General features: G+C 58.4%; 3 protein-coding genes and 1 long non-coding RNA gene across 4 annotated transcripts; 3 read left to right on the top strand and 1 right to left on the bottom strand.

The window, feature by feature from the left end:
• Positions 1–403: 403 nt before the first annotated feature.
• On the top strand, positions 404–4,661 carry PRR29 (proline rich 29). Its single transcript, XM_037411401.1, has 6 exons — positions 404–513; positions 985–1,105; positions 2,915–3,048; positions 3,912–4,087; positions 4,195–4,265; positions 4,551–4,661. Exons 1-6 carry the CDS (start codon positions 436–438, stop codon positions 4,580–4,582), a joined length of 612 nt encoding a protein of 203 aa, XP_037267298.1. The 5' UTR covers positions 404–435; the 3' UTR covers positions 4,583–4,661.
• LOC119158926 lies at positions 4,272–13,146 on the bottom strand. Its single transcript, XR_005108008.1, has 3 exons — positions 12,996–13,146; positions 12,246–12,399; positions 4,272–5,950 (listed from the first exon to the last, which is right to left on the bottom strand). It is a non-coding gene; the product is annotated as an uncharacterized LOC119158926 (long non-coding RNA).
• Positions 7,470–12,172, top strand: LOC119158924 (1-acyl-sn-glycerol-3-phosphate acyltransferase alpha-like). Its single transcript, XM_037411400.1, has 6 exons — positions 7,470–7,704; positions 10,042–10,175; positions 10,489–10,664; positions 10,798–10,893; positions 11,131–11,203; positions 11,397–12,172. Exons 1-6 carry the CDS (start codon positions 7,520–7,522, stop codon positions 11,636–11,638), a joined length of 906 nt encoding a protein of 301 aa, XP_037267297.1. The 5' UTR covers positions 7,470–7,519; the 3' UTR covers positions 11,639–12,172.
• A 115-nt stretch (positions 13,147–13,261) lies between the features above and the next one.
• On the top strand, positions 13,262–23,994 carry LOC119158920 (alpha-2-macroglobulin-like protein 1). The gene is made up of 22 exons (XM_037411394.1): positions 13,262–13,437; positions 13,893–14,082; positions 14,398–14,560; positions 14,671–14,723; positions 15,252–15,272; positions 15,850–16,003; positions 16,124–16,205; positions 16,297–16,411; positions 16,813–16,924; positions 17,723–17,832; positions 17,988–18,152; positions 18,793–19,008; positions 19,320–19,377; positions 19,460–19,605; positions 19,923–20,072; positions 20,567–20,785; positions 21,387–21,477; positions 21,589–21,688; positions 22,053–22,278; positions 22,355–22,481; positions 22,735–22,856; positions 23,319–23,994. The coding sequence occupies exons 1-22, from the start codon at positions 13,364–13,366 to the stop codon at positions 23,334–23,336; spliced, it is 2,712 nt and encodes a 903-aa protein (XP_037267291.1). The 5' UTR covers positions 13,262–13,363; the 3' UTR covers positions 23,337–23,994.
• The last annotated feature ends 213 nt before the right edge of the window (positions 23,995–24,207 follow it).

Raw genomic sequence — 24,207 nt, 5'->3', positions numbered from 1 at the left:
ACTGGCTCTGACAGATGGGACTTGTGGAGACCCACAGGATGCCAGGACCTGGGATCTTAGGAAAGCTCACAATGCCACAAGCTGTGAGATGCTACCAGTGGGGCTGAGCAGCCCCAGCACTGGGACCAGATCTCCCCTGCAACTGGGACCAGTAGCAGAGCTCAGCTAAACTTGCATCCTCTAACTCTCAGCTTGTTTCCCTGGGGGAAGGTGGTCCTGAAGGCTCAGAAATACCATCGAGGGGTGGGACGGGACACACACACAAGCCATCCCTGCTCCACAGCCTTTTGCAGGGGGAGGCTTATCCTGGGGATACACCGCAGGGAAAACCAGCCTGGGAACGCTCCAAGGAGCGGTTTGTTTGGCCCCAGCAGCTATAGCAACGAGCCCTGCTGCTGCTCTGCTCGCCCCATCGCCCGCGCACCTGCCTGAGCCATGGAGGTGGGGGCAGCAAGGGACCCCCATGGGGTCTGGGGGGACCCCCCGGTAGGGACCTACGTCATCCCGCACAGCGTAAGCCCTGGGGAGTGGTTCTGTCTCTGGATTTATGGAATAGTCGGGGCTCATGAGAGTGGGGTGGAGAAAGTGGGGTGGGGTGGGAGGAGAGTGGGGCTGGGTTGGGGTTTTGAATGGGCACTGGGGTCTGGGGCAGCAAAGCTGCTCTTTGCAAAATGCTTCCCTGCTCCCTGCAGACCCCGGGGTCCTGGGAGGGTGGCTTCTGCACAGGGACATGTCCCCAGAGGTGGGGACCCGCCAGGCGTACAATTCAGCCAGGCTCACGGGGCTGCACCCCTGCAAGGATGGGGGTCAGTGCAAGCCACCCCCCAACTCCTTGGCTCTCATCCCTGCTCCCCCGGGGCCAGCACTGCTCTCCTCCCTGCCCAGCTCCTGTCCCCTCTCCTCCCTGGCTGCTGCAGTAACAGGGCACTAAATTAAACAAGAGTGGGAGATTTCTGGGGTTTTCCTTCCCCTCCTGCCTTTCAGCTCCAACCCAAGCGATCTTCCCATGGAGCCATACCGGTGCCCCAGCAGCCAGTGATGATCCTCCAGCAGCTTCCTGGGACCTGCCTGGCCCCTGCCACTGGACCCCCACATGTCCGGGGAGGTGCGTGACGGTAGACATCGTAGAGGTCAGCGTTAAAACCAGCTTATCTCCATCCTCTTCTTTTTCCCCAGCCTTTTCAGGATAAGAGGCAGGTGGGGGGGCTGTGCCTACCCTCTGCAGCCTCGCAGGGCTGGCCACACCATGCTTCGATGCCTGCTTTGTCCCATGGGATGTGACTTTCGGTGATTTTACTAACCTTAAAGCCAGCTTTGGCCACACCAGGATGCTCCCAGGGAATGTTTTTTGGCTGTTTTTATAAATCCACCTCTCTTTGTTCTCCCAAACCCCATTTCACGTGGCTGTAGGGAGCATCACCAGGGAAAGGCAGGGTGATACAGGCAATTTGCCTGTGCTAGGTGGGACCGGAGTGGGACACATGCTAGCCCCAGAGCCTGTGGGAGGTGCAGGCAGCAGCAAAGACCAGCGTCTACAGGGGCTTTGTCCAACCTGGTGCAACCCAGGGTCCATCAGCCTGGACTGGGGGAGTGGACAAGCAGAGACACGGAGGCTTTTGGTCCCTGGGACCTGCCAAGGGTGAAGCTGTGCAGTGTTGTGGAGAGGGTGGAAGGCTGAGCCGTCTTTAAAAATACATGGAGGAAAGGGCATGCTGGAAATCGATGTGGAAAGAAAATGGAGACCCCAGCCTGGCCCCTCGCAGCCCTGCGGTGGGGGCTAGCTGCCCTTCCAGCAGGATGGGTGGGCTCCATGAGGAGCTGCCAGACCTTTGCATGCTTCCTCCTCCCGGCTCAATGCCTGGCTGCTGGCCCACTGCCTTCTTGTGGCTCCGGCCACCTCCCGGGCTGTGCTGTAGTGCTCCTCACTGGAGAGCCAGCTGCCTCCTGGGTGCCCTGGGAGCCTGTCCCTGCAGCTATGAAAGCATTTTGGGATCTGGCACATGGGGCACGGGGATGCCCAAACCCTTTTGTACCCAGGCTGCAGCTAACAGGGGCTCAGAGGTCTCATGCACAAAGCCAGCAGGATCTCAGAGGCAGCCCCTCCAGCAGGTTTGCAGACATTTTGCAGGGGAATTTCAAGCCTGTGGCAAATGAGGATGTTTTAATGGGGGTGCAGAGCCAGATGCTGTGCTTCCTCTGCAGTTGGATTGTCCTCAGCAGCGGCCCTGTGGCTTCGGCATCCAGCCAAGGGGGCTGGGACACTGACCTGTATGTATACAGCTGCTCTGGGTCCCAGCCCCCCTGTGCAGAGCCAGGCAGGGGCTGGGGAGGCACTGAGCTTCCCCAGCCAGCTCCTCTCCTGGACCCCACTCCATAGATGCTGGCTTCTGGGAATGGAGATGGGGTCAGCACCCCCCACAGCCCAGCCCCAGCTCCTTCCTCCTTTGGGGGCTTCCCAGCTCCCCGTGCGTGATGTGGGACAAAGCAGAGCTGACCCTGGCATGCTCCCCGTGCGGTGACACCCCGAGGACACCGGCTCTGCTGCCTGGTGCCAAGGCAGAGGCTTGCCAAGCCGCTGAGCGCTGCCAGGACCAGAGCATTTCTCCTCCGAATGGGTGGAAAGTCTGATGCCTCCAGCACCACTAATCACCTTTTGTGAGCAGCCTTCAGCAAGCCAGACCAGATGTTTAATCACATTTGCAAAGAAGAAAAGGCTGAAATATGGCTATTTTAAAGCTTTATCCAAGCAAAATAATTTTTAAATGCCACATGGGCCTTCCAAATTGGGGTGGGGGAAGTCTGGCTTAGCTCCCACTGCTTGGGCACAGGGACAAACCTTGGTGCCACCCCATCCCAGGCACTCATCCCATGGCTGTGTTTCGTGTGCCCTTGCTCTGATCTCTCTCTGACGCAGAGCCCCTTACCCTGGCAGATTTAATCGAGTTGATGATGATTCAAAACTCCCAAATGCACCAGGTGGTGATGAACAACCTGGCTGTATCGGCATTGACGTCCTTCGGGTTTGGGCCATCCCCAGCTGCTGCCCAGGTAAGGGTCAGGGATGCTGGATCGGCAAAGGGACCATAGGACCAAAGAGGTGGGCAAAGGGACCTTTCCAGGGCTGCTCATGAGCACGGGATGACCCTGTCTCACTTATGCAGAAACTGGGTGGTCTCAGCCCAGCTCAGTCCAGGCTCTGCAGCCCCTTGGAGCTCTTTGTGCTGGTTCAACCCCCAGCTCTGCCAGCACAGGTCACATCCAGGCTGCTCGGAGGTGGTTTAGCCCAGCTGGGAAGCGCCAGGACCCTCCGTGCGTGTGCGGCGCAGGCAGGGTGCAGTGCTGGGCTGCGGCAGCCGAGCAGCAAGGCTGAGCACTATTAGGCAGGATGGCTCTGCAAGGGCTTTCATTTCAAAGTCCATCTTGAACCAAAATAACATTCAACATTTCATCTCCACGGGGGGAAAAAATGCCGCTTTCTCAGCGGGGGCAAGAGCTGGGCTGCGGGCAGCTGCCTTGCTCACTGCCAGCTGGCAGCTCCAGGCAAGCACCCTCCCAGGCTGCCCACCCAGCGCCCACCAGTTCACCATGCTGGCCAAGACTGGACCCTGCCTGCTGTGTCTCAGCGGCTGGATCAAACAGGCTCTTCCCAGCAGCGTTCTGAGGTCCCATCTGTGGGGCTGCCACCTCCTCGCGTCCCCCACGGCCGTGTTCCCACGCTGTCTGACCGTGGGGCTTTGTGTGGGGTCGAGGCCACCCAGCTGGACCCTGGGAGAGCCGCGCAGTGCCAGCGGCATCGCAGCCAAGCACAGCTCCGTGGGAGCTCCCTCCCTGGTGCTTTGGGGAGCAGTGCCCCAGGGAGACAGCTGCTGAAAGGCACCCGGCACAGCTCTGCCTTTTGTTCCTCCCTGCAGGAGATGGTGGTGCCTTTGCAGACCGGAGAGGAAGAGGAGACTGTGGTTTTTCACCATCACTACATCCCCTGCCCTGGTCCCGCTCCCATCCTGGCATGGCCGGTCCTGATGCAGGATCAGAGGCCGGTGGCCCTGCGGTACCCGGGCACAGGCTCATTAGCTGAGGATGGGGAGCCGTGAGTAACAAGCTCTGTGCCACCTGGAGCAGGGCTGCGTGCGTGTCCCTGTGGTCCCTGGTGTAATGCTAGGGCTAGCACTGACTCCTGTCTTTGCTCCTCTCCAGCCGTGCAGTGCCCCCTCCTCCACCCCCCAGTGCCACGGGGACCGTGGGACCCAGTGTCCTACCAGCATCAGGTAAGGACACGTTCTCCCCTTGTCCCTCAGCGAGGGATGTCTTGCCCTCAAGCATAGAATCTTTTAGGTTGAAAAAGACCTTCAAGATCATCAAGTCCAACCATTAACCCAGCGTTGCCAAGTCCATCGCTAAACCACGTCCCTAAGCACCGCATCGATGCATTTTTTAAGCATGCGTCAACCAGGCAGCCCCCAATCAAAGGCTGAGCCCTCCCAGCTCCCTTTATCCATCAGATCCCAGGGGTGGCCCTTGCACATCCTCCAGCTCTCCCTTTCTCCCCACAGAGTACTACAACATGCTGGAGGAGAGGCTGTGAGCTCCGTGCTTCCCAAGATGGTTTCTCCTCCACGTCCCAGCCTTTGACCCCAGAAGATCCTGCAGGTGCTGAGCATGGGTGCTCCGTGATACCTATAGTTTCAAGGTGGCTCATGAGGAAGAAGACAATGTGCCGAGCAAAATGATTTTGCTCGGCATGTTGGCTTCCTCCCCATGAGCCACCCTCAAGCAGGGGGTGTCACAAAGCCTGTCACCAAACCCCAGGTAACAGCGTGACCCCAAACAGGGGCAGGCTTTATCTCCATGCTCTGCAGAGGGCTTATCCCCAGCAGGTTAGTGGTGACATCCCAATCCCAGCTGGACAACGTATCTCTGCCAAGCACCGTGAGGACTCTGGGGCAGGGCTGAGCTGTGTCCCTGTGGCTGGGGAGGGCCAGGTGGTCCTGGTCTTCATTAGTCCCTTCAGATCTCAATGCAGCACGTCGCCTGTAATTAATTTGCTTTGTTAAGAAAGTGCCCTGCTGTCATTAATTAAGCATCTGTAATTACCCAGAATGCTGGCTTTGTGCCTAAACACAGGGCTGCCTCCAAGCTGGGAGGGTGAGGGGTGGGTGAGACTCTTGCACCTGGTGGGAGGGTATATCAGTGCCTGATGTGGGTGCTGGTGCAATATGGGGAGCTGCTGGTGGTTGCTGGGAAGCAGAGTGGAATGCTCCTGGTGAGCACAGTCATCGGATGGCTGGATCTGGCCTGTAGCTTGCTCCTGGTGGGGATGCAGTCGGGGAAGCATGGAGTTCCTCAGGGTTTGGCATCCCCTCTGCTCTTCAGAAAGAAGGGGGAAGTGGGAGCAGATGTGTTTTGGGTGCTGGAAGCTTTCCCCTGTGTCAGCTACCTCCCCAGCCCCACTGAGGGGTGATGGCTCTGCTCTGACCCTGGTTGGTTTACAGGCCAGTTGTCAGGAGGCTTTGCCTTAAGAGCAGAGGTCCTAGCAGGAGACTTTGGGGCTGGTGGGTCATCTGGAGCACAGAGCACGTGGAAAGATGGTGCTCAGGCACTTGCACTTTAAATTCCCTCCTTCTGCTCCCCCTGGGCACAAGGACTGCCCTGCCTCCCCTCTGGGGTCCCAGTGGAAAGGAGGGTTTATCCTCCCGGAGCCCAGGACTGAGCTGCGCTCTGGCACAGGTAGATCTTCCCCTGCAGCAAACCTCAGCCTGGCTCCTGCTGCAGCTGGAGGAGAAGCTCCCAAATGTGGAGCAGAAGAGCCGTGTTGGGCTGCATCGTGAAGGCATGTCTGCAGCTGGGAGCAGCCCGGCAGGCTATGGGACTGGCTGGGCAGAAGGGATGGAGATGATCCAAAAGCACAGCTTCGTCTGATGGGCACCAGGCTGGTGCACGAAGGTTTCCACATCTATATAGACAGAAAGGGAAGAAAGAGAGGAGTCACCTGGTGATGGGGTGGACAGGAAGGGTGAGCTCAAGATATGGCCCAATCTTAGGATGAATATGAGAATAATGAGAGCAATGGGAGGGTGAGGCAACGGGGATTGCAACACCCACGGTGGAAGTAACCCCTGGAGCCCTCTGTGGGTCACAGTGACTGGACTGTGGCACCCACCAGCTGGCAGCACGGAAAGCATCATACAGCTGGGAGCCTGAAGGCATCCGTGTGCACCCATGTCAGCAGGGATGGGGTGGGTGTGGGTGGGAAAAGCAGCCATGGGCATGGAGGGGAACGGAGCAAGGGAGGTGTGGGGTGGTGTCAGATGAGGGGCAGGGCCGCTGGGGTAGACCCAGGTGATGTGGTGGCTCTCCCCAGCGTGGTAAATAGGTCTCTTTGCCCCAGAGCTCTGGTAGGTTGTGATGGGAAGGTATGAGCGGAGCCCTCTGCTCACAGCCTCCTGCCCCAGGGGTCGGAGACGAGCCAAGGGGTCTGGGCAGCATCGTGTGGGTGTCCCTGGCAGGGCTTGGGACATGGGACAGCCAGGCTGGGAGATGCTGCTGGTGGGTGAGACCAGGCCAGAGTTATCTCTGCAATGACAAGCAGTTAAAATCAAGGCCAGGGTTTCCGCAGGGTTGGCGGGGACCCGGCGTGTGCAGTGCGAAAGCAACAGAGCAGAAAGAGAGCCTAATTACAGCCCTGTGCGTGCTAATTGCACCTATGTAAACACCTAACGCAATGCAGCCCCTGACTGCCAACTGGGGCGAGGGCTGACATCTCCTTCAGCCCAGGGTGGCAGTGGGAGGGGGGGTGGCGGGGCTCAGACCTCTGTGGCATTGCTGGGACCTTGGTGACAGATGCTAGGGCTCGGGAGGGGAAGGGCAGAGGGGGTCCTGCAGCCCAAGAAGGGGGGAGCACCGGTACCACGTGCCTGTTGCAGACCCGGGAGGGAACAGCAGGGAGATATTTTCTAATAATCTGATACTCTGCAGGGTGAGGTCTGGGGATGAGCCATGGTACCAACAGGGAGCTGCAACAGGATGTGCCAGAGTGATGGGCAGGGACCAGAACTAGCTCCTGCTGTTCCTACCAGCTGAGGTTCCCCCTTTCCTGGGGTTGGGGTCCCTGTGGCCAGGAGAGGTGCCCAGAGCATGGGCGCCTTTGTGGGCAACAGATCGCATTGCAACGAGATGCTCTGCAGTTGGGGATTTCCCAAGGCACTGCAATGGCTTTTAACAGCCTAGGTGGGCACTTATCAGCAGGTAATACCTTGGGTGTTCCAGGGTCCCCGGCGTTGACTCACCATCACTCTCCACCCTTAGTGGGGTAGCCTGCCTCCCACCTGAGCCAGTCCAGCCTCCAGCCGCTGTACGGGGTGAGACACACACAGCACCTTCCCCTGGACCAGCCCCAAACACCCACGCACTGCTCTGCTGATACACCTGATTCATCTGCCATGCTCCTCAGCACCCCCTGCTCCACTCGCCCTGCTCCTGGGGACGTGGGCTGAGCTCCCCAGCATCCTCCTGCCAGGACAGCATGATGGAGGTCCTGCTCCATGGGTTGCTGCTCCTCCTCCCCTTGGCAGCCCTGCTGCTTTATCGGTACAATGCCACTTTCCACTACTACTGCAAGGTGGTCTTCTTCAACTGCTGGGTTGTGGCCATGGCCACCATCCTGTCCCCCTTTGCAGCTCTTCGGGGACGCTCCGTGGAGAACATGAAGTGAGTACAGCTTGGGGGCGTGCCTCTGGAGTGGAGATGGTTGGGGCTTGGCTGTGATGGAGGAGCTGATGTGGTCTTGTGGACACACGCTCTCTCCTGGGCTGGACATACCCACAGCTGCGTTATGACTGGTGGCTGAGCCCTGGGGCCACAGTGAGGGCTGTGGTCATGTCCGTGTGCCAATGAAGGGTGCATCTACATGTTGTGGTACGGTGAAGAGGTGCTGGCCATGCCCAGGGAAGGTTATGCCACGATGGAGGTGGCCATCTGGGTCAGAACTAGTGGTTCCTGGAGGCTGAAGTAACGTAAAAGGGATTGTTCTTGGCCATTGCAATGTTGGGGTCATTGGCTGGGTGAGTGATAGGGGGGTTTGGCAAAGGCTGGAGGTACAACCATTAGCAGGATGCAGATGCACACCCATCACCGTCTCCCCGGCAGTTCTTGCCCAGTAGGAGCCTGGGGACTGCGCTTTGGCAGAGGGATTTGGGGATGCAGCGGTGCCATCAGCTGCAGGGCATGGGGCAGTCATGTTCTGGTGAGTCGTGTGCTGGTGCTGTCAGCTGTGCTCGGGGGTGGTGGCAGTACTGGGATAACATCTCCGTGCAACATGAGAGGAAGGTCTAGTTGCTTTGAAGGGTGTTGCAATCTTGTTACTGGATTCCTGGGCATGATAGCATACCAGAAGAGATATAATTATGTCAGAGTGAAAAATGTCTGAGCTTGTGGCATTTGCTGAGCTTGAGCCATCACGTATTCGTGCTGATGGATTGTAGGCCCCAGGCAGGAGTGTGGTCAGGGGGTTGATGTTATTAGGCTGTTGTGTAGCCTCTCTCCCTCATCCTTCCTGTGCAGAAACGCTGTGCACGCACACGTGCCCGGAGGTGCTCCGAGCCCTGGCGCAAATGTTTCCGGCTTAGTGGCAATACCTGGGGTGATGCAGCAGTGACTCACGCTGCCTTATCTTATCCCACCGACACCTTGCAGCCATCCTCCGCTGGAGCAGCACACCCTCTCCTCCTCAGCCTCCAAATCGCAAAGCCTCCGGCTTGGAGCACATTCCTGTCATTAGTCCTTGCTTTGGGGCATTGCCACCAGTGTTTTGCTTCTCTGCAGATGCAGTGATCTCTGAGCCTGCATCTCCCAAGGGATGGGTGGTCTTCTGATACAGTGGACCCTCAAGCATCGTGCCTCCTTATCCCTCTGTGCCTGCCTCTGCTTTCTCCTCCCAAACTTCTCATCCCTACCTGGTGCTGAGCGCTTGCTGACAGCCCCATCCCCTGCCCTGTCCCCTGTGGGCTCCCTGGGACCAATTGCTGCCAGATGTGTGGACCCTGGCACGGGCACTCTTCATGCTGTGGGTTGGAGAGTGCCTGATTTCAATCCTGAAAGCATACCAGCCTTTTACTGCCACTCTGTGTGCTGCAATCCCCGTTGCTCCATCCTCCCTCCATTCCTCTCGTTATTCTCATACTGAGTGTCACCCTTCATCATCGCTGCCATCCTGATGTTACCTTTCCTGTCCAACCCTCCCTGGATGGTGACACTGCTCTTTCTTGTTCCCTCTTCCATCTGCCTGGATGAAACCTCCACCTCTTCCTGACGGTGCAGGTCCAGTGAAGTTTTTCTTTGTGATTTCCTCGAATGAGCATTGGTTTTCCCTTCCCTGCTCTTTTCCCCCTCCAACTGCAGCACAGAGCTTGGTGCCTGCAGGGACAGTCCCTGAAGACATCAGCATCCCTGTAGAGCTGTTTCAAGACTGTTCCTCTGCTTGTCCAGCGCTCGTCTACCTACAGCTCAGCACCTCTCTTGTGCAATCCAGTCTCTCTGGCTTTAGGTATCTGTGAGCCCATTGTCTGGGTTTCCAGCCTGCATGCACCAAGCCAGCTGTGCATGGGGCAGCCTCAGCGTGAGGCTCACCCAGCCAGAGGCCAGTTTCCTCAGTGGAATGTGATGATTTGCAGCTTGGCTGCAGGCAGACATCCCATCCCTTCTCTTCTTGCTTCCCCATCATCCCTGGAGATCAAAAAGCCTGATGTATTTTTTCCTCCCACCAGCTTGTGCTGGCTGCTCTTCTTCAAGAGAAGCTCCAATGAAGACTCTCTACTACTGAAGTAGTAGCTGCTTTTGCCTTAGGGATGGTTACAAGGTTAGCTCTGAGCTATACAGGCTACAAACCCGCTTAGAAAAGCGAAGCATCAGAGACCGAGCACAGATCCACCTTGGGACACACTATTTGCTCCTTGCATCTTGCTCCCTGTGTGATGGTGAGGAGCTGGAAAATATCAAGCAGCCTCCCCCTGTGTCAACCCGCTCCCTACGTGTGTTCTTGTGCCCTAGGCTCCTGTGTGCTGCCATCCTGCCCCTGAAATGGTTTTACGGCATCAAGATACAGGTGTGGGGCTCTGAGCATCTGAACATCAAGGAGCCCTATGTGATAGTTTGCAACCACCAAGCTTCCCTTGACCTCATGGGTACGTGCAAGGGAAAGGGGGGGGGGAGGGGGGGGGGCTCATCACTGCATGAGCAGCCTTTGGGGTGCTGCAGGGGTGGACCAGGCTCATCCTGGGGTTCCCACCGAGAACAGCACCAGTATCTGTACAGGGTGGTGTGGTAGGCATAAGCCAGAAGAGCTGGTGGGACAGGAGCTCAGGGCTATGGGTGTGCGACAGAGAGGGAGGGCTGGGACAATGGAAGATGATGCCAGGTGACTACAGCCACAGGGCTTGTTGGTTCTGGGTGCCACTGGGCAGGGACGGATCATTTCCTTTCCCATCCATCCTCCAGGCATGGTGGAGGTCATTCCTGACCGCTGTGTGCCCATCGCCAAGAAGGAGCTCATGTACATGGGCACCGTGGGGTGGGCCTGCTGGCTCAGTGGCATCATCTTCATCGACCGCCACAAAAGAGAAGATGCAATTGATGTCATCGCCCAGACGGCCAAGACCATGCGGCGTGAAAATGTGAGGGCGGGCAGCGGGGGAAGTCAGGGAGAAAACACTGATGGGGGAAGGGGGGTGTGGGGAGGACTGACACAGCAGGTCCCAGGGTGCTCTGGTTGGGGTCCATGCTCACGTCTCTCCCCATCCCGTGCAGCTCCGAGTGTGGATTTTCCCTGAAGGCACCAGGAACCAGGAAAAATCCATGCTGCCCTTCAAGCGTGGGGCTTTCCACTTGGCTGTGCAGGCTCAGGTAAGGCCATCCTTTCCACTTGCCCTTGACAAAGTGGGGTGGGCACGCACCCTGAGGCAGTGGGGTGGGAGACATCAGCATCTTTTGGGTTCTGGAGTCCCCAGGGACAGGCACCCTGCTGTGCAGGACCCAGGGAGGGGACGGGGACCTGCTGAAGCCTGGGGCACACAGGAGCTAGAGTCCCACTTGGGAAGTGGGTCTGTATGGAGGACTCCCCTGACCCTCTGTGTCCTATAGGTTCCCATTTTCCCCATTGTGATTTCCCCATACTGGGACTTCTTCAGCTCCAAGGATAAGAAATTCACGTCTGGTAAGTGATGGGCAAGAAGCCCCATTGCTGGAAAGCAGAGCTGTTGGTGGGGATGAGGCATGTGGGCTTGAAGGTCTCTTTGTGGGACACTGAGGCATGGGGAGGCAGCTGGTGCTGGAGGATGTTGGTGGGAAGACCTGGTTGCTGGTGGGTTCATCTAACAGCATCCCTGGCCTTTTCCTTCTCTCTCCAGGGACGTGCACCATCCGAATCTTCCCCAAGGTAGAAACCTGTGGCCTGAGCCCAAAGGATGTCCCCAGACTGACAGAGACTGTCCGTCAGGTCATGGCTGATGCCCTTGCCGAGTTGTCTGCAGATCGCTGTGTGGACCAGGGTGCTGAGCAGCCTCCGTTCCTACGCTGCGCTGGGGCCCATGCTGGCAGGGGACAGGGTAGCCCGCAGTGCAAGGAGGACACAACCAGGGCCAGTAATTAGGTAGAGGGACTGAACCCCTCGGGGAAATAAGGGAGGTGACACAGCCAGAGGTTGAGGCATGTTGTCCCCTTGTCCCCTGTGGATGTGTCTGCCAGACCTGCCACTGCCCCGGCAGCCTGCAAGAGCGGGATGGTGCCTCGGTGCAAGGGGAAGCAGAGCAGTGCAGGAGGGGGACCAAGCAGCACCCCGAAAGAGTGCAAGGTGCCCCCAGAAACCCCTTTCTGTGGCTGTGCATTCCCTCCCCAGGGCATTAACTGTCTCCCCCAAACCTGACGCTGTGTCTGGCCCTGGGTAACGAGCCCCGTGTGCCCGGGTGGCTCCTGCCTGCACACTGGGTAGGGGGGAGAGATGTGCCAGGCTGGGCTGGGGGGTTTCCCGCTCCCTTTCCCACCCCTGATGGTGTGACACGCGGTGGGGTTCACCCATGGGCTTGCTGGGTTGCTTCTTCCAGAGGCTCCTGCAAGCTGGCAATGCTGTTCAGCTGCAGCCAGCTCTGGGGAGGGGTCCAGAGCACAGAGTGAGGCCTGGCAGGGGCAGGAGGTCAAGGGGGAACAGCATCCTTGAGGCTGAACTATGAGACAAGGGTGCAAGATTAAACAGTGCATACCTGATGCTGCGCGTGCACGGAGTCCTGCCTGCGCCTCGGGTGCCGAGGGGGGAGTTGGGAGGGGGATCCATCTCCTTACAGCCATGTGGGGTGCCTGCATCACTGCAGGTGGAGCATCCCTGTGGACACCACAGCTTCTCCGTGGGGTGCAGCGCTGGGTGGTGTGAGGAGCATGTGGCAGAGTGAGAGTTACACTGGGGTGGACTAGGTCCCAAGTAGACCTCTCCTTGCCTTGGGGACAAGCAGTAAGTGCACAGGAAGAGCATCCGTTACAACCCAAAACCCTCAGAGGGAAGAGGTGCCTGGATTATGCCCACCTGGAGCAGGAGGGACCTCCTCATGGCCACCAGACCATGGCACAACCAGACTCATCCACCAGCCACCATCTCCCCTGGCCCGTTCCCTGCAGCTGGGCAGAGCTCTAGGCATCTGCTGGCTCCTTCCCAGCCGAGCAGCTCCTGTCACAGCCACCGCAGAGTGACAGTAGGGCAGGGAGAAACGCAGCATGTGGCTGTCCCAGTGCTGGCAGCAGGGTGGGCAGGCTTCACCTCCCGTCTTTCCAATAAGATGTGCAAACTGTGGCCAAACAAGGGTGCAGTGTTGGTTTGGCATCGTTCCCACTCTAGGCAGCGGCTGGCTCATTACAGGAGGAAATCCTGCAAACCCGTGGCAATTGTCTGCCCAGACAGATATCACCAGGCGAAAACATGAGCAAATAAAAAAAGAGACTTCCCATGAGTAACAGCTCACCGGATCGGGAACTGCCACATGGAGATGGTCAAGGGCAGTGTGCACGTGAAGAATTTAATTTTGCAGAAAGCCTCTTTATTGCCTGCCTTGCTGCCGGGGGTCTGTGTGGCAGCTCTGTCAGCTCCGAGCTGGCTCAGCAGTCCTGCAGTGTGCCCACCACCATGGGTGTGCTTTGGGTGCCTAGAACCTTGAACCCAGCAAACATTGGGTCTGGTGGTTAAACATTGTCCTGGTTGGCTGGCTGGGTCCCAGCCAGAGACCTTGCTGGCTTTTGCTTGCTGCCAGTCGGGAGGTGAAGGCTTGAAGACAAGAAGAAAACTCAGCACACGGGGCTCTGGGACCACCTTGCTTCCACTGGTCTTCCAAGCATGGGGTCTGTGGCAGCTCTGCCCTGCCTGCTGTTTTTTGTCCTGTACTTCACAGCTGGAGCATCTGCAAAGCCGTAAGCCCTGTCTGTGCCTGCAGGGAGCGGGGTCGGTCTCAGCGCTGCGATAATCCTTGCTGTGACTGTGGTTGCTGGTCCGGGTGGGAATGCTCGGGGTGGTGGTTGGCCCCACAGAGGACTTTGTGCCAGGGGTTGGTGTCTCTGGGCTGTTTTGGTGGAGGTGCAACCTCACACAGAAGCCAGTGGGTGAGCAGAGCCTTTCCTCCCTCCGCTCTTGATTGACCCCTCGGCTCTTCCCTAAGGTGTTTAGGCAAAGGGGGCTCTGCTCTGCTCCGTGCGCTCGCCAGCTTCCCTGGGTAGATGGGGCAGGGCTGGGTGGCATAGCCCTGCGGAGAGCATCCATGGGATGGAAAAAACCCCACGTGCCTTCTGCCTTGAGAATCTGGAAGGGAGCACTGCGATCTGGCAGGGCTCCCTGCTCTCCCCCACTACTGAGGTGTCTCCTCCACCAGGCACTACATGGTGTTCTTCCCCTCCATGCTGTACTATCCATACACTGGCAAAGTGCACATCCACCTCATGGACCTGGACGAGCCCGTGCAGGTGACGCTCCACCTGGCCAGCAGCCTCAGAGTCCCCAACATCACCCTGGAGAAGCAGGGCAGCGATATCCTCCAGCTGAACTGGCCCCGCTTCTCCAACGTGAGTCATGGCCCCACAACAGGGCTGAGGACCTTGGGAAGGGGTATCCATCCCCCACCTGCTGCCAGAGGGGCCTGGGGTAACTGGGAGGGGACGTGGGGTCCATCCTGGATGAGCAACGGGTGAGGTGAAGAGTGGAGGGACATGGGTGTGCACAGAGACTTTTTTGGCTGTATCTGCCTCATCTTCCCATGCACACCAGTTCCCTGGTGCCTTCATGGGGCCACGGGGTGGTGACGATGGGGGCCGGGTGTACTGTCTCATTGGCATCCAACATAAAGGCTTTGCAACCATTTCTGGTTTCCCCTGCGGCAGGTTTCTACCCCTCCTGCAAGCATCTATGAGGTTGCGCATCTTCACGTCTCCATCCAGGGAGGTTCCCTGCAGGTGTCTGAGCAGAAGAAAGTACTGGTGAAAACCCTGGAGCTGGGGACCTTGGTGCAGACAGACAGGGACGTCTACAAGCCTGGACAAACTGGTAAGGGGCAGGAGCTGCTGGGAGAGCTTGCTGGCTCTTGGGATGGGGTTGCCAGGTTTGGGTCCTGAGCCCTAAGCACTCACTCCTGCTCCCACCTTTGCTCCCTCCAGTGAAGTTTCGAATTGTCCGTTTGGATCAAAACTTCATTCCCAGCAACAGGAAGGTGAGATGGGATCGGGGTGCGGGGGGGATGCGGAGGCAACGGGATCCCCGTGTGCCCAAGCCTCGGTGGCAGCAGTGGCACAGCCGTCAGCGTCCCCACAGGGAGGGAATCCCCCAAACACTGAAGGGACGGGCGGCAGGAGGGGTACAGCTCTGCCCAGCCTGCGTGCCCAGGGTACAGCCCTTCGCTTTTGGCACTGGCACAGATGAGCTGTTCCCTTTCCCCCTCTTCCCTCCTGCGTAGCTTTTATGCACCACTGTAACACCCACCGGTTCCAGACTCCCGGTGCTACACAGTGCTGCCAGGCCCCATCGCACAACTAATGCTGTTTGCACAACGCAGCCTCGCACCCTGCTGCTTGGAGAGGGCAGCGGGAGCCAGGCAGTGACCGCAGCTCTGAGCCCCCAGCCCAGCAACCAGCTCTGCAGGGGCCGAGCCAGATCCCACAGGCTCAGCCCCCGGCTCAGCTACGAGCTCAGCGTCCCGTGCTCTCATCGTGCTAAATGCTGCTCCCCTCTTTCTTTGCAGCTCCCGTTGGTGGTCATGAAGGTGAGTCGTTACCCTGTGCCAGCATGTCGGCTCCCCTGCATGGAGCAAAGGGCCACAGCACGTGTGTGATGCTGGGGACAAGGAGCTGCTGTGGGGACAAGGAGTAGGGATGGGGACATGCCCGCTGTGGGTGCTGAGAGAAGTTACAAGGGGCAGGGAAAAAGGCTTGGGTTCCTCATCCACATCTCCAGCCCACTCGGGGTCAGCTCACCGTCTGCCCGCCAAACAGGGGGTCCTCTGCGGAGGTGCTGCTAAGGGGCAGGCTACATGGACGGAGACAGCAGTGGCTATTGCCACAGAGACTTCAACCCAACCTGGGGAACCTCCTGAGCTCCCAGTACAGGCTGGAGCATCTCCCTGCCAGCTCCAGCTAGTGTAGCCAGGATGGAGCTCAGCTGATACATCCCCAGGGTGGGCATTTTCCTTCTGGAGAGGCGATGCCACTCTGAGCGTGATGGCAGGGCAAAACCTCTGCTTCGGGTGAGGATACGCAGGGTGACTTGATCCTTGAGATTATCAACCCACACTGCCACGCAGCCGATCTTCAGCCCCGTCAGCTCCGTGTCCCTGTTTGCAGGATCCCAGGAGGAAGATCGTGGCGCAGTGGCGGGGGGTGAGCCCACGGCAGGGCATCGTAGAACTGTCCTTCCCGCTGGCTGCGGAGCCAGCCCTGGGCACATACACCATCAAGGTGGAGGGCAAGCAGCACTCCTTCAGCGTGAAGGACGACGGTGCGTGGGGATGAAGGCTGGGCTCCGCACGGAGTGTTCGGGGAGCCATTGTATGGGATGGCAAGAAACTCCCAAAAGAAGAGATGGGCACAGTCCCATTCGCTGCTGGTCTCCCCACAGGGCCACCCCACTTTGAAGTGCTGATCCGGCTGCCCTGCGTGGTGGTGAAGGACGAGAAGACCCAACTGGACATTTGTGGGCGGTGAGTGGGAGAGCAGCCTCACAGGAAAGCTGGATGCTCCCGGGACGATGCTCCCCCAAACAGCCGTCCCATCTGCTCCCCTTCCTGACAGGTACCCGTCCGGGAGAACTTTCCGGGGAAGAGCTGAAGCCAGGCTGTGCCGGTCCCGTGAAGATGATATTTCCCTGAAGGGATCTTTGAGGAACTGTGTTGAGTTTAGGGGCCAGGTGAGGGCAGCAGGAAAGGGAGAAGGCACTTGGCTGGTGGCCCTGGAAATGTTTCCTCATCTTGTGGTGCTTGGGCTGTTGATGGCTGGGTGCATCGATCGGGCATTGCCAGGTGATTCAGCTCTCACGTGGCAGTGCTGAAAACCCGGAGTCATCCCAAAGGGCACAGAGGAGTGGAGCAGGGGCTCGGGGTGGTCCTCAGGCCAGGATGGGCAGGAACGGGACAGCCAGCTGCACGGCAGAGCACAGTACCAGCCCCAGGGCGGCAAGTTCGCAGGATCCAAGGGTGGCAGGACAGGATGGAGGGATGCAGCAGCAGCAGGGCTCGCAGCAGCTGGGAGCCCAAGGGTGACAGCAGGCGACGCTCAAGGGCCCAGCCACAGGGTGATTCTTTCCTTCAGATGGGGAGGGATGGCTGCTTCTCCGCTGAGGTGCCGGCGGCTTCCTTCAGCCTGACCAGCTTCCATAGGAGTCGGCTCTATGCCTCTGCAACGCTGCTGGAGGAGGGGACCGGTGAGCACTGCCCTGGGCTGGTGACACCTGGAGGATGTGGCACAGCTACCACATGTCCCCAGGGTCTCTGTCCTTCCCATCCACAAGCAGCAGCTGCTCTGTGCCCTTACTTTCTTTGCTGCCATTTTTCCTCTACTCCTGACTGACGGAGCAATCCCTTAGGTCCTGAAGGCAGATCAGGAGTTTCTTCCCCTTCCAACAGCCCACCCCTAGGTATCCCTCCATCATCCACATCTCCTTCCCCACTCTCTGCCTTCCTGAGCCTAGTTAGTGTGCTTGATTAGTGCCTGGAGAGCTACCGGGGTAATTATTTTTCATACTGGGGCTTTCTGACTTGAATCTAGTTACAAATAATTGTGCTGTGCCTGGGAGGGCTTGTTAGACGCATCCTTAGGGTCAAATAAAAAGCCCAATTTCAGCGCAGTGCAGCTGTGAGAGGCCTCTTCTGTTTGCTTGCAGCCATTAAGAGGGGCATTTTGGGGTAAAGCTTGGTATTTTGGCAGCACACAGATCTCGGCTGAGTGTGGCCCCGCTCACACTACAGCTCCCATCACGCCTAAGCACTGGGATTTGCATTTGTTGCCCAACGAGTGTGGTTTTGCACTGTGCAGACTTGCCCCTAACCACTGCCTGCAAGAGGACAGGGTGGGCTTTTTTGTGTGTGGCCACTTGCAAAGCCAGCAGTAGGGAGCAAACCTGTAATGCTGCATGTCAGAGACACTCTGACCCATCTTTCCTGGGGGGAATCGCAATGACAAGTTGCTGAGTGCCTCTTTCGCCTCCCCCTCCTCTCTGCAGGGATGTGGCGCACAGTGACCAGAAGCTGTGTAATTGTGGATGAAATGGCCACGATCACCTTTGAAAACCACGATAAATTCTACAAGCCAGGCATCCCCTACACCGGGACGGTAATGGGGGAGGGGGGGGGCACCCTGCAGGGCTCCCCTGCTCCCTGCTGCACCCAGTCCTTCTCCTGCTGACCCCAGCCCTGCTCGCCCACCCCTGCCCTCTGCCCCACGACTGCAGCCCAGCCTGGAGCATCTCCCTTTCCCTGCCAGTGCAGATGTTGCTGAAGAGAACCAACAGCTCTGCCCTGAAGGAGAAGGAGTTCCTGCTTGTGGTTGATACTGGACTAAAACGGCAAACAAAAACCCTGCCCATGGATGGATCGGGGAGAGCCTCCTTCGAGCTGGACACCTCTGGCTGGAATGGCGAGGTCTCCCTGCACGTAAGTGCCCCACGCCCTGTTAGGCATCCTGGATTTAGTAAAGATCACAAAGGTTTTCTTACACAAAATCTTCCAGCCTCCCCTTGACCCTACTTGGTCCTTTAGCACCCACAGCATCCTATGGTAAAGAGCTCCACATGTTTATTAGCCCTGTTTAACACCGTGGTTGCCTGTCAGACCCTGCAGACCCTGGCACCCTCCCTGCTCCTCCTGTGCTGGGAAAAGGGGCTGCTCTCACTTTTGATGCATTCTGCCAGTTCTTGCTCTAATTCCTTCTCTCTGCCTTTACCATTTTCATACTTCACTGCCAAATTTCAGAATCCTTTCTACCTTCACCATCTGGGCACGAGATCAGAGAGCTGTGGGATGCTTTTTCATCTGCCCACACGTGCTGCTTAGCCATGCTTGCCACCTCCGGCCATCTGCTGGCTGCCCCTTTGAGTGTCCCTTGGACAAGCCCCTTGATGGCACACAGCTCTATTTTTTGGGTGCTGAGTCCAGCTGGACTGTGTTTCTTGGCATGTTCCTGCAGGGATGTCACAGTCACAGCAGCAGAGTGACTTTCCACCCCTCCTGTGCTCTGCTGCTGAGCTGGTCTTTGCCATTAAGAGCCTCCATTTCCCCTCCCACCCCCCGTCAGGCTGCACCCAAGACAGATGAAGGCCAGAATTATCTCCGTTACCAAAGTGTCTCTCGCTACCTGTATCCCTCCTCTTCGGACAGCCAAAGTTTCCTAAAGATCCACAGGGTGGGAAAGAAGCTGCCCTGCGGCCAGCCCCAGCAGCTCGGGGTGGATTATTTGTTCGACGAGAAGGTCATGGGGATGAAGCTGCAGAATCTGGATGTGGTCTTCCTGGTGAGCCTTCTCCTGGGGAGAGATGGGAGACTGCACGAAGGGCAGAGCTCAGGGAGTGGAATGAGGCTGGTTGTGGTTGGGGTTAAGCTACAGCAGAAGCCATTTCCAGCCAACCCTGGGCAGGCATTCTTGAGTTCAGCGCTCAGGGATGGATCCTGGAGCTGTCAGGTCTTGGGGCACCATTTCCATCCCTCCTGCACATTGTGGGTCTAATAGTCTCTCCCTGAGCATCCTCCACAGCCTCCCCTCATCTGTTTGTGCTGGTTCCCCGCTCAGCATCAGTTTCATTGTTCCCATCTCCTCCTCTGCAGGTCCTGGCCAAGTGGACCATTGTTACCTTCCTCAGGAAAGAGCTGCCTGCAGAGGCTGGTAGGTCCTGAGGCGCGGATGGGCTGTGCAGGCTTTGCTCTCCCTGCCTGCTCCTCATGTCACCTCCCTTCCCACGGCGCAGGGCTGAGAGGCTCCTTCTCCCTGGAGCTGCCCATCGGCCCCGAGCTGGCACCCACGGCCAAGGTGCTGGGCTACGTGGTGCTGCCCAACGGGGAGATGGTGGCTGACAGCACCGAGCTCAGCGTGGCCAAGTGCTTCCCCAACAAGGTGAGCGGAGGGTGCTGGAGCTGGGGGAGTTGTTGCCGGGCTCAGTGGGAGATGTGGGCACTGCACCTTGCTCTTCAGCAGAGGCTTTCCTCATCCCCTGCAACCGTCTGGTCCCAGGCTCGCCTTTTTTTTTGGGGGGGGGGGGGGCGTTGTTCTTCCTTGCCCATTCCTGTTGTTGCTGCAAACCACCTCCTGGCTTTGATCGTGGTCCTCACTCTCCATCCTCCACTGGGATTTGGGGTCAGGCTGTGGCACAGAAGCTCTCCCTGGGACAGCCACCCTCTCCCTTATCCCAAAGGCTTCCTCTCTCTCTCCAGGTGAATCTGTCCTTCTCGGAGCAGAGGGCTCTGGTGGGCTCGCAGCTCCGCCTGAAGGTGCAGGCTGCCCCAGGGTCACTCTGTGCCGTCTACGCTGTGGATCAACGCACACGGTCCTCTGGTGCCCAGGGCAAGGTCAACCCCAGTGTGGTGAGTCTGGAGTAACCTTGGCACTGGGCTAGACCAGACTCACTGCTGGCACATGGGGACAGCAGTTTCTTGCCACTGTCACCCATTTTAGAGCAGGACAGTAGGGACCCTGGGGGAGCTGCCCTTACAGGATGGATGCCGGGTGTCTGGGAGCCCCCAGAGAGCCCCTGACACCACCCACGGGTTCTGGGGCTTTGCAGGGCAGATGGTGCATCACCTACGGGGGTGGGCTAAGCCACTGCAGGGCCCACTGGGGTGGAAATCTTGCAAACAGGGTGCGGGCGGTGGGAAGCATCCCCTGCCCTTGGGGAGAAGAGAGATGGGGCAGTGATGGGTCCCAGCAGAGGGCTGGGGCTGGCTGTAGGGCAGCATCACTGTGCTGCCTGCAGAGGTGCAGAAGCTATGGGGGCAAAATATGCTGGGGGCAAAAGGGGTCAGAGCTGGGCCAGGAGCATTTTGTGTCTTTCTCCCTCAGAATTCATGTGTTTGTTTAGGTCTATAAGTTAATCCCAATGTTTTCTGAAGATGGCTATCCTCAAGTCGAAGAACGTGATACACCTCGCTGTCAGACAAATCTGTACCCCGCACTACAGGCTCCATCCATTAACTGTTTTGATGTGCCCAGGCGTCGCTGGAGGGATTGCTTCCACAGCCTCTGGCGCAGGGCGGTACCAGTGCCTGACATCCAGCCAGGCTCCTACACCCTGATTAAGGTATGAGCCCTCCAGCCCTCCCTCACGCTGCTCTTCCTCCCAGCAAGGCTTACACAGGGTGCTGGGGGCACCTGGTCCCTCACCCAGCCCACATCTACGCTCATGTACCAAGCTCTTACATCGCTCAGATGACATGCCCTGCCCCTCGCTTCGCCAGCTGGGGACAGCTGGGTGAGAGGCATCTGTCAGTCCAGGCACAACAGCATTTCACAGGGAGGGGGCTAAGCTCTGCTCTTCCCATCACAAATCTGGGCTTGGAGCAATCAGCACGGACTGGCCTGGCATCCCCCTGCTTTTTTGGGCTGTGTGTCTCCCGCTGGCCAGGGTGGCTGTTTGGGAATGGGGCAGGCAGAGCAGATCCACCTGATCTTTCCCAACTCTCCCTGGTGCAGCAGGAGAGTTCCCCTGGCACAGACATTCCTCTCCAGCACTCCCATTGCAGCGTGGCGGGGGAGGGGGGGGGTCCTGCTCTTTGGGAGCTCTGTTCTGGCATGGGGCTTTAAGCACATGTCGCTTCCTTTCTTCAGAGAGGGATGGAAAAGCATTTCAGTATCTCTGGGCTTCAGCACGGTGGTGTTCTCTTTCATGTGTCATGTTTCAGGATGCAAGTCTGAAAGCTGTCACCAATGCTCAGCTGGGCTGTGCACCAAACATCCAACTTCAAAGCTACCAAAGCCTTTTATACCCCCGAGGTGAGCGGGGAGAGCCTGTGACAGCCCCCGTGCTGGCTGCAGGCTGGGTGGGCACAGCCTGCCTCTTCCCATCCTTGCTGGCAGCGTGCTCAGGCTGTGTCCTGTCTGCAGGAGAAGGACTGGAGGAAGATGAGCAGGCAGGTGTCATGGAGGACACAGGGATGCAGGTGGATTTCTTAGGGACGTGGCTGTGGGAGCTGGTCCCTGTGGGGTGAGTAAGGAGACCCAGCAGACCTCAAGCCAAGGGACTGTCCTCGCTGCATCAGCTTTGCCTCTGGGTGCAGCACCCAGACCTGCAGTTCAGTGTCCATATATCCAGGAATGACACTGAGGCATGTGCAGCCCCTTCCCTTGGACCTCAGCACTTCCCCCAGGAGAGACTGGGGCAGTCTGGCCTGTAGGCAGGGGATGCCATAAGAGTTAAGAACACTGACGGTACCTCTGCCCATCTCCAAGTGTGTGATGGCCCTCAGTGGTCCCCAGGACCTAGAGGAAGGGGCTTGACAGGCTCCTTCTGCTGGCTCTGTCCATCAGACTCAGCCTGCGAGATCTGCCCATCTTCTACAACCCTGCAGGGAGGTGGGCTCTGCAGAGGTGACTGTGACGGTGCCCGATGCCATCACCCAGTGGGAAGCTGGGATGTTCTGCACATCCCCGCTGGGCTTGGGGCTGGCCCCTGCTACCACCCTCGTGGCTTTCAAGCCCTTCCTCGTGGAGCTGGCGCTGCCCTACGCTGTGGTCCGCCATGAAGCCTTCACCCTCGTGGCCACCGTCTTCAACTACCTGCGGCAGTGCCTGCGGGTGAGCGGGGCCGGGGAGGGGGTCCTGGGTCTGGGGTCTGGCGGGGGCTGATGAAGCCGTGGCCATGGTCTGGCAGGTTCAGGTGACGCTGGCAGAGTCGGCGGAGCTGGAGGCGTCGGCGGTCACAGACGAGGTGTACAGTGGTTGTATCTGCGCAGATGAGGAGAGGACCTTCCAGTGGGGCATGCGAGCCACCAGCCTGGGTATGGAGGGGATGGCAAGGGCTGGGGAGGGAGGAGGAGACCCCAGCAGTGAGGCTACTTGCAAAACTCCTCTTTGCCACTGCTTTCCTGACCCTTTCCTCCCTCTCCCCTTTCCCTTCTCCACTCTCCAGCCCCTTCCCTCCGTTTCCCAGTCACATTGCACCCTCCCCCTTCCCGGCTCCCCAGGATGGCTCTGAGCTGGAGCCAGCCCCCGAGGCAGTGTCACAGTGATGTCCCTCGTCTACCTCCACAGGGAATGTGAACATCACCGTTATCGCCAAGGCCCTGCACTCCAAGGAGCTCTGCGGCACTGAGATGCCCGTGATGCCAGCTCAGGGGCACGTGGACATCGAGACAAAACTGCTGCTGGTGCAGGTGAGCACAGTGAGGTGGTGGGCTTGCACCATCTTCTCGCCAGGAGCAGAGCTGCCCCCAAAGCAGTTGGCCCCAGAGTGGAGCATCTCCCCATCCCTTGGCCATGCTGGATGGCACCTGTGGGTGCTGCAAGGCGGGGGAGCACCAGCACCCAGAGCGAGGGGAGAGCCTGTGTGCAGGCTTAGGGACCATCAGTAGGATGGTGCCTTCCTTGCCCTTTTGGGGGGAGATTGGTGGGTCTGAGCCGCTGGTCGGGTGATGTTCAGTTTGCTCCCCTCATCGCAGTGTGCGTGGGGCTGTGCCAAGGACAGCGGGGGTGGCCCTGAGCTCTCCTGGCCCGTCGGAGCTGATGGGCTGGTGGGGACGGGGTGTTTGGCAGAGGTGGAGAGGCATTTCTGGGACAGAGAAGGGAAGGCTGATGCTGATGCTGGTCTCATACATGCTGTATTCCTGTTTTTAAAGCTCCCAAGACGAATGTAAAGCAAACTTGCAGCTGCCTGGCTGTCCCTCGGCTCCTGACCCTGTCGTACCCCACCGGACAGCCATGGTCTCCAGGGCTGGCAGCCTTTTCCCATCCCTTCGTCCCTTCCACCTGACCCAGCAGGAGCCTGCAGCAAGATGGTTGAGACAAGGACTTCAAATCCCAGCCCCACTCACCAGCAACCCTGCCATCCCACCGGGGTCGGGGGCTGCCTGGGGAGCAGCTGCTTTGCTGTGCACCACAGAGTCATGGTTTCCCTTGAGCTGATGCCAGTGCAACCCCTCATAGAGGGGAGCAAGGCAGGTGAGCCAACCCCAGGCTGACAAAAAGCCTTGGGACTTCAGCGCAAGACTGGAGGCTGGGCATAGAGAGGATGCTCAGGGCTGTCCTGAGTGCAGCCCTGTCCCTGTCCCTGCTCAGCCAGGCTGAAAAATTAAGAAAAATGCAGGTGGGGTAAGAGAAGTGGAAGCAGAAAAATGTTTTGCTTGCAAGAAAGCTCTCTTTCTTCAGGTTCTTTCCCACCATCCCTGACCAAAGCCAGCCCTGTGTCCCAAAACACACTTTGCATTAGGGGCTCAGTACTCCTGCCCACCTTAATGACATATCAAAGGGGCTGTACCTTCACTTTTTTTTGCTGAATAAAAAGCTGAGACCAAACCAGAGGGAGAATTCATTGCACAGGGAACAAGGCAGCCGAGGGAACAACACAACAGGGGGTCAGTGGTGCCTGCTCAGGAGGGGCTGGGGGACAACACGCTCTGGCTTCTGCTCCAAGGTCAGGCACTAGTGACAAATCCTCTGTGCGCTCCTCCCCTTGGCAGCCCCCCAGGCACCACCGGAGAGGCTGAGCTCCTGCCCGTGCCTGAATCG

Source organism: Falco rusticolus, chromosome 18 (genome assembly GCF_015220075.1).
Source record: "Falco rusticolus isolate bFalRus1 chromosome 18, bFalRus1.pri, whole genome shotgun sequence".
Taxonomy (NCBI): domain Eukaryota; kingdom Metazoa; phylum Chordata; class Aves; order Falconiformes; family Falconidae; genus Falco; species Falco rusticolus.
The sequence above is the reverse complement of the archived record's forward strand: the minus strand, read 5'-3'. Positions and strand labels throughout refer to the sequence as shown.